Here is a 12,186-nt window from a genome sequence, read left to right on the forward strand (position 1 = left end):
CACAGTCAACACCACCAAAACCGTCCGCACATGCGCACGTGTAGTTTCTGCAGTTATCTAGATGCCACAGTGTACGACGGACAATTGCCCCCATTTTGACAGGGATCGTATTTACATTCAGCTATAACAGAAGTAAGATTATCTCAGTAGTTTGTCAAACTACCGAGAACTATTAACGTACAAAGAAATAATATGACAGCTTTATTGTGTTTTTAGTCAAAAACATCCAATGCATATTTACTGTACATAAATAATTAACCGCTTAACTTTGAACTCACTTATGACTGTTATATACAGTACTCTATCGAACTTGAATGCGTTAACAGTGATTTAACGTACACAATGATTAAATTGATTTGAACAGTTAAAACTATTAAACATATGGACGTACCAAAAGGATAAAAAAGACGTTGAATATGTCTGACGTTTCTTTTGTTAATATTACATTCTTAATAAAATGGAAACATGTTGTAAATGTTATGTATTTCACTAACTGTATAAACCAAGCACTTACCTTCATTATCGCAATACAGCTTCGTTTTGATTTTCGTTACTTGTGCAACAAATTATATTCGGCCGTTTCTCAGAATGACAACATGATTTATATAAGCATCAGTTTTTCGGTGTGACGTAAAACCAAACAATAGAATGACGACATATACCTTTCTTTCCAAACACTTCAACTTCGCACAAGTGAAAAAATCCCCATCCTTTTCGTATCAGTTCTATGAGCCTTGCTTCAGTGTTTACTGGAAGAACGATATTTTGGACATCTTCTATTTGACCCTCAACGAAGACTGCCTCGGCCATGGTGTCCAGTGAAGGTCCTGTCCGCAACTGAACATCATACGCTGAATCACCTTTATTAAATACAGTTTGCATGTTTGCAAATTGACATGTATCTAATAAACACATACTATTAAGAATAAATTTTACTTCATTAAACTGCCATAGTCTATATTACGTAAAAACAAATGTCATAGTATTATTTATTTATTTATTTATTTAAGTTCATGATATATCATTAAGATACAAGTTTTTCTTTGAATGATATTTCAAGCTTAGAAATTAAATTTTCCTCGTAAAATCTTTAGTTTTACTTCGTAAGGCTACATAAACAAAACAAATAACAGGAAATCATACAACTCCCTAACATTGCATGTTTTATCATTATAGTGAAAAGATAAGAGTACAATATTTGACCTATATGACAGAAAATGAGTATAAAACACATTAGCATTAAATTTTTATGTCACATTATTATTAAACGACCATTTCAAGGTAACCTTTTAGTAGACAAGCTGTTTCAAAATTCCGCGTTTAAAGTTTCAACATAGATAACCAGCTCAGTTTTAGCCAGATTTTCGAAAAATTTCCTGGGTTCATTTATGAACATCAAACTAAATTGAAAAGCAAAAAAAATATTAATTTGGCCTATAGAAGTTTTATTTGATTTATACACTATTGCGAATGCATGTACATGCGTAAATATATGGCATTCATAAATACGAGTGCACAAATGAAACTCTGATTTGTGGTAAAGAGTTTGAGTGCATGTTTTCTTATATAGTCTAGAAATGATTAATGATTCCACTTTTGAAGCAGATTTCAGAAATATTTGCTGTTTACAGTGTTTTAAAAGTACTATATGTTAGACAATTCATGTAGAATTTACGAAAAAATAACTGAAAATAACGTGTAATGTAGATATTGTTTGTTCAGCTTCAAAATTTAATAAACTTAAACGGTCGCCTTTAAATAAAAAGTATCATTGAAACAATTCTAATTTAATATTGCGGTGCACCAAGAAATATATGTAGGTGTGGCTTATCGCTTATCGCCACTTTCGTTCTCTTAACTTGTTGGCAGACAACACACGTGTAGACCAGGTTGTCCTTTGCATACTTCAACTGTGGCTTAAATTTAAAGTTTAAATTTTGTAATACTTTGTAGACATTTTTTTTTCAGTTTTCATTTTGAAATTTTTGATACTTGGATTACATAGTGAAGTATGCTGCAGAACAATTAAGTTAATTCACTACAGTATACCTATACCTATCTCACTATAATATTTTGCAGTTATTACTAACTTATAATAACAATTAAGAGAAGGAAGTGAACGGACTTACTGCAACAATCGAGTCGATTGTATAGTCTCACCAGAAATATCACATATATATCAAAGAGGTCAACTCGCCACCAAGGATTGTCTTCTTCCGCAGTCTCAAAACATGACTCTTTGAGCATATATTGATCAGAAATACCATCTATACCTAGACTTTCGTCAAATAGATGTTCTTGATTTATTGTAGACATTTCAGCAGTCTTTCGAAGTGCAACATTTGTAACGTCATCTAAAATAATTAGAGTCGAAATGTTTCACGTTCGTGATATTTGTATAAACCTTTTAGAGTCTCATCTGAGCCCGTTCATTCGCAAAACATGCCCGTACTTAGCAAATACTATTTAAGAAGGATAACTCTACCAGCCAGGGAGGATGACATGTAGATTTACCTCCCTTCCTGTACATCAGTCTAATTGTTTTAAGTCTATATTCACCTTTTGAAAACTTGTTATTTAACTCAACATATTTCTCCGTTTCATTTTTCCTGTTGCTATCATTTCTTCTTATAAAACAGAAATGAGTCATTGATGAGCTAAAGTACACTAAATGGTAACATTTCTTTCCAAAAGGACTGTCACTGTATCTTGACATTTTCAAATTCAGTATGTTATTACAATATATCCCCAGTTTCCTCGTATAGAATTTATTGTTAACAAAAAAGCTCTTAAGAGAAAATATAAAAAAAAAACAGAAATAGAATGCAAAAATGAAACAAGAAAGGAGAAAAAGATAATGCATAGAACCGTTATTGGCCCTTAACTTATCTATTTCATAAGCCAGTGAGATGCATCCCCTTAAACAGATATCTATTTAGCATCCAAAACGATGCGGGTTTATCCAAATGTCTAAGAACCTGAATAGTGTTTATATTTCTCCCTTGGTTTGTACAAAAATAATAAAGTTATCAACCCTTCTTTACCTGGATGGTAAATTTGTTATTTCCTTCTTTTGTGCATATATGATCAAGTTATCAGCTATTAGAGGTCTGTACAGCAACTATATTATTTCTTTGTTTGTGTACAAATAATCAACTTATAGAATTCATGTTGTATATAATAAGACGTAATAATGAATTGGTTAATCCTGTTATAATAAAATGTGTACTTCATGAAATCTTAAACAGCTTGTATCTATAAGATGTTTGCCTTTACATAACTACAAGGCACTATTTTCATGAACATGACTGTTCTTGACAACACCTTGTTTACCTTCTTGAAACGTTGGGTACAGTAGTTGATGGTTTTAAAGGTTAATTGAAAGCAGCCGCAAATAGATAACTATATGTCCGTAAAAAAAACGGGTACTCATCGAAATACAATACCTTTGAAACAGACACCCAAATATGCTCGTTAATTTCAAAAACCAGAAAAAGACTTATCATTATTTGTGTTAATGAGAGAATTGTGCACAATAATGGGGCCTTACCGTCATAATAAAAAAATACAGAAATAGACTTATCATTATTTGTATTCCACCGATCTCTTATGTGATGTCTTGCATGTATATTACATACGAGTAATTTACCTTGAACACCATAAACCTCCACTTCACAGAGAGGATAATAGTCTGTTGTACCATCTTGATGAAACTCAACGTATCTAGCTCGACTGTTACTCGGCAAAACAAAATCACGAACATGTCGTAGAGGGTCAGTTATATCTTGATAGTCAGGAATTTCCACAGCTTTTACTTGAGTTCCAGTTTTTAGATTTAGATCATCAGTTGTGACTGCAAGATAAAAATATACAATGAAGTCTGATTCAATAGTGTGATAAACGCCAATGGTACTAGAATACTCAAAGTGTTTCAATGTATCTCATAGTTTAAGTTATAACACAATACTGATATTTTCTTAATTTTCATAAAATGCAATTATTACTCTACAAAAGCTGATCTGACATGAATTCATATGGTTGTTATTAATTAAAGGTTTGATGCGAAACTTATTTACTCTGGTCGGAGAAAACAAACACGATATACATCCCTTTTTATAGTCGCATTATGGTTTGCATATTTCGAAGGCTTAGAGCGAAACTGGTCTATCTGCTTCTATTTCTATATACAGATTACCAGTTTGCACATTAAAAAATTTGAGAACTCTTATTGTGATGGAGCTTACGGTGTATTTTGTATAAATATACCGTTAACCATCATGTCTTGGTAAGGAACCATTTTCATCTGATAAAACTGTTACCGAAAAAAAATATTTCAGTATATGATAGCTGATTTCCGACAATTTATCTTGGCGTCTTGGTATGGACGCCAGAGCGGGAAGACGTGATGTTTTGGGTTTCCTGCATTGGCATGTATGCGAAAAAAATCTAAACAGACCATTTTTAAATTTTTGTCATCGTATGCTCTGCAACAACGCATCGACACGAAAGGCGATATTTTAAACTTTTGCATGTTGGCTTCTTTGAGTATTCTTCACTTCCTAACATGTTGCAGCTCTCCGCTATTTTGCTTGCTTTCGAAATCACATGTGTTTGCTCCGCGGGCCATGACAACACACGTACACACTTACGCGTCAGAACATAATACCTTGGATATTTTTGCAATGACGCCTGCGCAAGGATGCCGGCTTTAGCAAATCAGCCAACACGTTAAACGAATCTTTGTATAGACATTTTTAAATTCTAGATAAGGACATTTTTATAAAATGGCTTCACATAGTAAGAATATGCATGCCTTTATTGAAAATAAAATGGAAATTTTAAAGGTAAGAAATAAAGCAGTTTAAAGTATAAACTTACCCGTTTCACATTCATCAACATCACAGTATTCCCGTTTTACAGTAGAATCAGTTGTGTAACACCACGGTTTTTTATTGTATTCAGCATTGTGATGAAAGAAATAATGACGAAACGCGCGGCAGTAATTATGTCTGTACAGATGCCTCATGTACATGTGTATGTGTGATAATTTTGTGTCCCAGCGCTGACAAGTTCTCCCACTGACGGTTGTATTTGTTTTACCGTCATATGTCCATGGTGTTTCGTAACAGTCCACTTCATCAACTAAATAAATAAAATTGAGTAAACCAGTTATATGTTTGCCATAAGTTGAAACATTGTTAGTGTCCGAGTTATGTAGAGGATATTTCAGTATTGAGTGGTATAAACGAACCAACTTCTTACGTTGTTTACAGATGTTTCTTTCGTTGGAATGTGTCTGACTTCAATCAAAAATAAAAAGTAACCCGTCTACAGCACAATGCAATTGACAAGCTAAAAGGACATCCAGCTTTACATAATCATATAAACCTTATTGATACAGACTGTAACATTTTAGGAATATCAACATTAATAAATAAAAAGATTTCAGTAATCAGGTAGAAATACGTTGCGAAGTATGTTCCATCAATAAATAAATATTTACTCCAACTTATAGAATCACATGATAAAAATCGAGTAGTCTCATGGAAACGGTCAAAGATCATATGGATATAAAAAGATCAATATTGCTCTCATCAATCGAAATGAAAGCTTTTGAAAAAAATGATGAAGTGGCAGGTAGTTGAGAGCATTAGTATCAAAAAGAAAGATATTGAATCATTGCCTTTCTGTTCTTAAAAGTAGATCTGGGCGGCAATGTCCTCTCGAAAATAAAATGAAATACAGAAATCCAGTGCTGTATACACTATGTAAGTTTCAAACAGAATTCATTTTTCAACAGACATAATCTTGTAATTAAAACTGACTCTCTTGAGATATGCTTCCATTGGGATATGCACATTTGCGTCATTTAGATAGACTTTATCCAGACTAATAACGTCCGTAGATATAGCCTTTGTCAATACGTAGCTGCTTACTGTACCTTCAAACTTACCAGAGAATACCGGTATCGGGTGTGATTTATATCTAAGTCAGATACCTTAAAGGCTGAACACCTATAAATCCGGCTGTTCTTTATTTTATATAACATCCACTCACTCTAAAACGGTTTTTGGACATTGTTCAGCATATCAGGTTTTCAGAGACTTATAAAATTGTTTAAAACGTATTTTTGTCCATTCTAAGACATTTGGCTCAAAATGCTAAGATCGGATTCTTTTTTTTGGATTCAACGTCGCACCGACACATGTTTGGTCATATGGCGACTTTCCAGCTTTAATGGTGGAGGAAGACCCCAGGTGCCCCTCCGTGCATTATTTCATCACGAGCGGGCACCTGGGTAGAACCACCGACCTTCCGTAAGCCAGCTGGATGGCTTCGTCACATGAAGAATTCAACGCCCCGAGTGAGGCTCGAACCCACATCGATAAGGAGCAAGTGATTTGAAGTCAGCGACCTTAACCAATCGGCCACGGAGGCCTCTAAGATCGAATTGAATTACAATATTGATTGAATTATGTGTAAAAGTCAAACATAAAAAATAATGTTAGAAGTTTTCTATTTATAACGTTTTAGAGTTTTAGCTGGTTTTACATTAAAATTTAGATAAATATTTAATAAAATAATTAAAACATTTGACTCTTATAAAGTTTTTAATCCAGAATCCATTAATTTTGAGAGGATTGCAAAATCAGTAAAGAACACCGATGCTGGATAATTCAACTGTTAATGTTTAACTAATTTTCTCAAAGATTTTTGTGTTGAAGGGACATGAATAAAGAGCTAAGTACAAATACGGAATATTAATGGTAGTCACGTCATAGCTAAACTGTCCTGCAGGTTTGTTTGTCATTATGTTAGCTGTCTAGCTGGCCAAACGGTGCAGACGTCTGACTGAGTTGAAGTCGATGGATATTGAAATGATTATCAATGTAGAAATAAGAAAGAAGCATTTATTCAATATAGTTTTATGATTTTCCAGCTAGTAATAAAGAATTTGCATGTAGGATTACGTGAATATAGTTAAGCAGAGAAAATAACCCCGTCTTGCACCTATCTATGGTGGCTGATTTCTGCCATCTCGTTCTGGCGTGTTGGCGCGTTTGCAGAGCGCCAAGACGCCAACACGCCAGGACGACAATTATACGCGCCAAGACGACAAAATCCATATTTGTCGTTTTGGCGCGTTCATTTGTCGTCTTGGCGTGTTGGCGCGTTGGCGTTTGCAGGGCGCCAAGTCGCCAACACGCCAGGACGACAATTATACGCGCCAAGACGACAAAATTCATATTTGTCGTTTTGGCGCGTTCATTTGTCGTCTTGGCGTGTTGGCGTCTTGGCGCCCCCGCCCCCGCCAACGCGCCAGCACGCCAAGACGACAAATGAACGCGCCAAAACGACAAATATGGATTTTGTCGTCTTGGCGCGTTCATTTGTCGTGTTGGCGTCTTGGCGCCCCCGCCAACGCGCCAACACGCCAAGACGACAAATGAACGCGCCAAAACGACAAATACGGATTTTGTCGTCTTGGCGCATATTATTGTCGTCCTGGCGTGTTGGCGTCTTGGCGCCCTGCAAACGCCGACGCGCCAACACGCCAAGACGACAAATAAACGCGCCAAAACGACAAATATGGATTTTATCGTCTTGGCGCGTATAATTGTCGTCCTGGCGTGTTGGCGTCTTGGCGCCCTGCAAACGCGCTAAGACGCCAGAACGCCAGGACGACAACTTCCCAATTTAGCGTGTTGGCGCCCCCGCCAGAACGACAAATGCCTTGTTTGTCGTCTTGGCGCGTATAATTGTCGTCCTGGCGTCCTGGCGTTCTGGCGCCCTGCAAACGCGCCAACACGCCAGAACGAGATGGCAGAAATCAGCCACCATACCTATCGTATGAAGGCAGTGTGAAATATAAAACAAATGCGTACGACTGACCGATTACAGCCAACAAACTGTTAGAAGTGTGGATCAATAAACTTACCAATATCATCACAACAATCCTTAGCAAGAAAAACCCTGATATGAAAAATGGTGTATATATCACCAAGATCCACTTGCCACCAAGAATTTCCTTTCTTTTCAATATTGATGCAAGAACCATTTGCCACATACTGGTCTGTATTGCCGTCAGCAACTATACTTGAGTCGTACTGTGTTAAATGGGACTGTAACGTTTCTTTATGAAGAGCAACATTTGTCACGGCATCTGCAAAATGTTTTGATTATTTTAATGTATTTATCATGTTTGTTGAGTATATGTTGATAAAATATGAGCTAGTCATTTATTTATTTCGGATTTTAGCGTGTTTGCATACTTATTAATGCTGCACTAAATAAAATCCGAGTCGGCTGTTATTTCGCTATTCCATGCTCTATGCATAAAAGGAAGCATCATAGACTTTGACATTTTCAGGGGGTGTTTTAACAGTGTATTTTTCAAGCAAATATACTACGCTGACTCACTGTTAAATACGTTTTGACATGTGCGCGTTCAATGGCTAAACATTAGGGATACAATCATTTGTAAAAATCAAAGGATGAACCACATTAACTATACAATGATAAATCGTTCCTCTGCTTCAAACATTTTCCAAAACATTTTTTCTTTGTCAAAAAATGCAGTACGATTTAGGCTTAAAATCACTTGCAAATGTAGTATGATTTGAGCAAGTGATAATATTTAATCTTAAGTACGTAATGTTGCAGGCAGAATCATATTTACATAATTACTAGTGATGGTTTTGCAAGGACTTAGATACAAGCAACATTTTATTGCATACCCCCAGGGTGGCCAATCCTACCACTAGACAGATCTTTAACATTAAGACGTTTACACGGTCACAGCTCATAATTGTCATTACTGATTTTTCACAGCCTGGTTATTTCACATATTTTAATTGAATGACTAATAAACAACGTTCGCCCAAGGAACATCTTCCATGAAAGAAGAGCTATACAACAGCCCCTACTTGTAAGTAAGAAAAAGAAAAAAATTACGTAAAATTACGTTCCTAACTGGAGACCCGTTCGGTATTCTACCAGGGTTTTCGCTATATGTAGGAAAGATAAATAAGACAATAAAAGCATTTCAGGATACTGACTTCGTTCCACATATGGTGATTTAGGATTTATTTTCATAGTATTTCACGGCTTCAATAGTAAGCATATAAATTACCAGCCCAAAATCGTAGCCAAAGAGCCAAATTCTAATTAATTTAAAACCCACTCTGAAACTGAATTCACTTGCATAAGTTAAGCAATACAGATACAAAAACTTCTTTTTACCATCCAGAAGCATATACTTGATTTAAGATTTTGAATTGACTTATTGCACAACCCCAATTTAAAGACACTATCTGCCAACATGGAATTTTGCTGTCAAGGAAAATGAGAAAATCAGCAAGATTTTGGCTAATATTTCCGGACTTGAATTTTGACATTAAGTGATAGTAAAATATAGTTATATAATAATGTCTCTTGTGGAACTGAAAACGAACAGAATGTATTTCCCTTGGCTGTATACATAGTTTTGAACCTTACCCGTCTTATCATTAAATAGAAATAGATTGTGAAACTTCAAATTATTTCGGAAATTCAATATCACAAACTCTACATCGTTATTCTGACGATGTATAGATATATCAGTAATACAAACAAATCAATAGTGTTTGTAAAATATTCATGCTTTAAATGTAACATCGTGAAAGGTTTTGAAATCCAAGGAGTTTAACGTTCGAAGTGAAATAGATAATGAACAAATCTACCCCTGTATTCATTTCAAAAATGATGCGAAGCAAAGTGTCTGCACAAAATATATTTATTGAGCAGACCACGCTTTTTTTCATTTTTAGTAACAGTGACCGTGACAGTACAGCTCTAAATGCAATCCTAGTGTTTGGCTAAAGTTACTTATACGTTAAGTTAGTTTTCAAAATCTCATCCCAAAGTAAAATCATTGAACGGTTGTACTGAGTTTGATATCGCTCATCCGCCCTTCTGCAAACACGCGTGTCCATCTGATAGCGAAACGACATTGCAACTCCAATAATCAGACTTCCAATTTCTGCAAAACTTTTCTCTACAAAGGTGTAACCTTTTAAAACACTGGTTTAGTTTTGACATTCTATACAGAAAATTAAGTGACTCTACTAAAGTTGTTTCATCAATCTTGATTTATTAAAAATAACAACATTGCTGCCAGGTGCTAATCTAGTTTTCCCTACATGGCCCAATTATTGCTTTCTGATCTCTTCCTGTATATCTGCAGACGTTTTTTTTTAAGTAATTTTGCAGAAGTGATTTTGGTTACATCTATACGTATTTGAGCTGTTAAACTATGTTAATATTACGAACAATGAATAAGGTAAATGTCAAAAGTTGAAAAGTGAAATGAATTTAGTGTACCAGAAAATATTCTATTTTTCTTTATTAAGAAGGTCTAAAATTCATCAACGTTCTGCATGAGCAACATTCCATTACATCAGTAGTTTACACGAGTGAACCACAATGCCTGTCATATTTATCATGATTTGCTACGAAGAAACGTTTAGTATATCAAACGTAAATGTATATATTACTCTTACCTTCTGTGCCGTTTGTAGCGACAGCAACAGCTACAGGTAACACTGAAACTAATAAAAAACACTAATTTGAGGGGGGAAAGCTCAAAAAAGACTACGAATACAGTCTGCACGCGTAGTCTGGTCAGGATCCATGCTGTTCGCTAACGGTTTCTCTAATTTCAATAGGCTTTGAAAGCGAACAGTATGGATCCTGACCAGACCGCGCGGATGCTCAGGCTGGTCTGGTTTGGTTTTCTCATGGCGCGGCTCTAAACGTTTTACTTCCGTCTAACTTTTACACGTTAACTTTACATTTTATCCAGAATTTCTTTTTTTTTTGAGTTCAAGAACAAATGCTATAATCAATTATTACTATTCTGTCACCAACTCAAAACAAATAAACATTAGAATATTTTATCTAAGAAAAGTTAGAAACAATCGTCAAATTTTACCTGAAAGAATAAGACGAGCAAAGCATCCTTTCTCAGCAAAGGGATACATTTTGTTTCTCTCGTCTGATTTATCCACGACGTTTCACATATTTCGTCAGTAAAATAATAAGAAAAGATCACCAGAATAAGCTCTGACTGGGTTATTGATAAATCACTATGTGCCATTTGTTTTCAAAGAAAACATCAACGATATCTGTTTGCCAGGTAAGTCATAGAAATAGTCTTAAAGCTTTCGTTGATACATGTAAGGAAAAAACAGTCAGATTCTCTTGCCATGAAAACTTATAAACAAATGTCAAGAATTCGAAATCCATGGGCATACACCTTTTACCGTGTGTGCTTTCAACTATAAATCTTTGAATCTTTTATATAAAAACAAAAAATGTGGAAACACTTTTAGAATTATACTCTTTATATGGCGTATAAAGTTTCGAATATAATTACGTTTGTATATACATGTATATCATACTCAAATTTCTAAATGATGATAATTTGACCATGATAATGAAAAATGAAAACCGATCGATATCAATTGAGACATTTTCTCAAACATTAAAAAAAAATCTTCATTATAGTCTCATGAAGGCATACAGACACTTAATAGGAAAATGGCGCGAAACAGATGGTAGTCGCATAACGGCGGATACAAATTGTCCTCAGTTTTTTGCTCTGTAGAGCTATTTTCTTTCTTTTCTTTGCTCTATTTTTGCTTAAATCACATGGCAGATCTATGCTTGACATGTAGGTAGCATTTTCATAATGAAATAACAACATGAATTTTTCATGGAAACTTAGATCATACACCACCAGTACAATTTGGGGTCTCATTTTTTAGCTGATTTTGCAGTTTGTGTTTGACAGAAAATATTTTTCTTGCATCAAACATGACCCCCACTTTTCTTTTGATTTTTATTCAGCGCTGTCAGTATTCTTCAAGTAAATGTAAGTTACAGACGTTTAAAATGGGTCCTGATGTGTGCTGCGGCTATTGAAAATATGTCAATTTTATAAAGAGAAACAGCTATTTAGTGTGTTGTAACCTGAAGTTATAGGGATCAGTTATCACTTTACATTTCAAAACAGGTATGTTTTATCAATTAGCGTTTTGGATATAACTAGCATAACGTATACAACAAAAGCTTCTATAAATGCTTGAGAATATATTTTAACCTGGTGTGCGTACACATGAAAAAATATTCTAACAAATTATGAGC

The 12,186-nt window shown here is 34.9% G+C and overlaps 1 protein-coding gene across 1 annotated transcript; it reads right to left on the bottom strand.

Moving 5' to 3' along the window:
- On the bottom strand, nt 1–11,200 carry LOC128547225 (uncharacterized). Its single transcript, XM_053519233.1, has 8 exons — nt 10,973–11,200; nt 10,542–10,589; nt 7,940–8,164; nt 4,879–5,142; nt 3,650–3,853; nt 2,130–2,354; nt 663–860; nt 1–121 (listed from the first exon to the last, which is right to left on the bottom strand). Exons 1-8 carry the CDS (start codon nt 11,019–11,021, stop codon nt 54–56), a joined length of 1,281 nt encoding a protein of 426 aa, XP_053375208.1. The 5' UTR covers nt 11,022–11,200; the 3' UTR covers nt 1–53.
- Nucleotides 11,201–12,186: the final 986 nt, after the last annotated feature.

The sequence above is a fragment of the Mercenaria mercenaria genome, chromosome 12, assembly GCF_021730395.1.
Source record: "Mercenaria mercenaria strain notata chromosome 12, MADL_Memer_1, whole genome shotgun sequence".
NCBI classification, from domain to species: Eukaryota; Metazoa; Mollusca; class Bivalvia; order Venerida; family Veneridae; genus Mercenaria; species Mercenaria mercenaria.

What these genes read in the sequence shown, in the direction of transcription:
- LOC128547225 (XM_053519233.1), bottom strand. Translation starts at nt 11,021, where the DNA reads ATGTATCCCTTTGCTGAGAAAGGATGCTTTGCTCGTCTTATTCTTTCA. An exon ending in CGCTACAAACGGCACAGAAG is followed by an intron (nt 8,165 to 10,541) that starts GTAAGAGTAATA and finishes AACATTTTGCAG; the next exon opens with ATGCCGTGACAAATGTTGCT. An exon ending in TGTTGATGAATGTGAAACGG is followed by an intron (nt 3,854 to 4,878) that starts GTAAGTTTATAC and finishes TTTATCTTGCAG; the next exon opens with TCACAACTGATGATCTAAAT.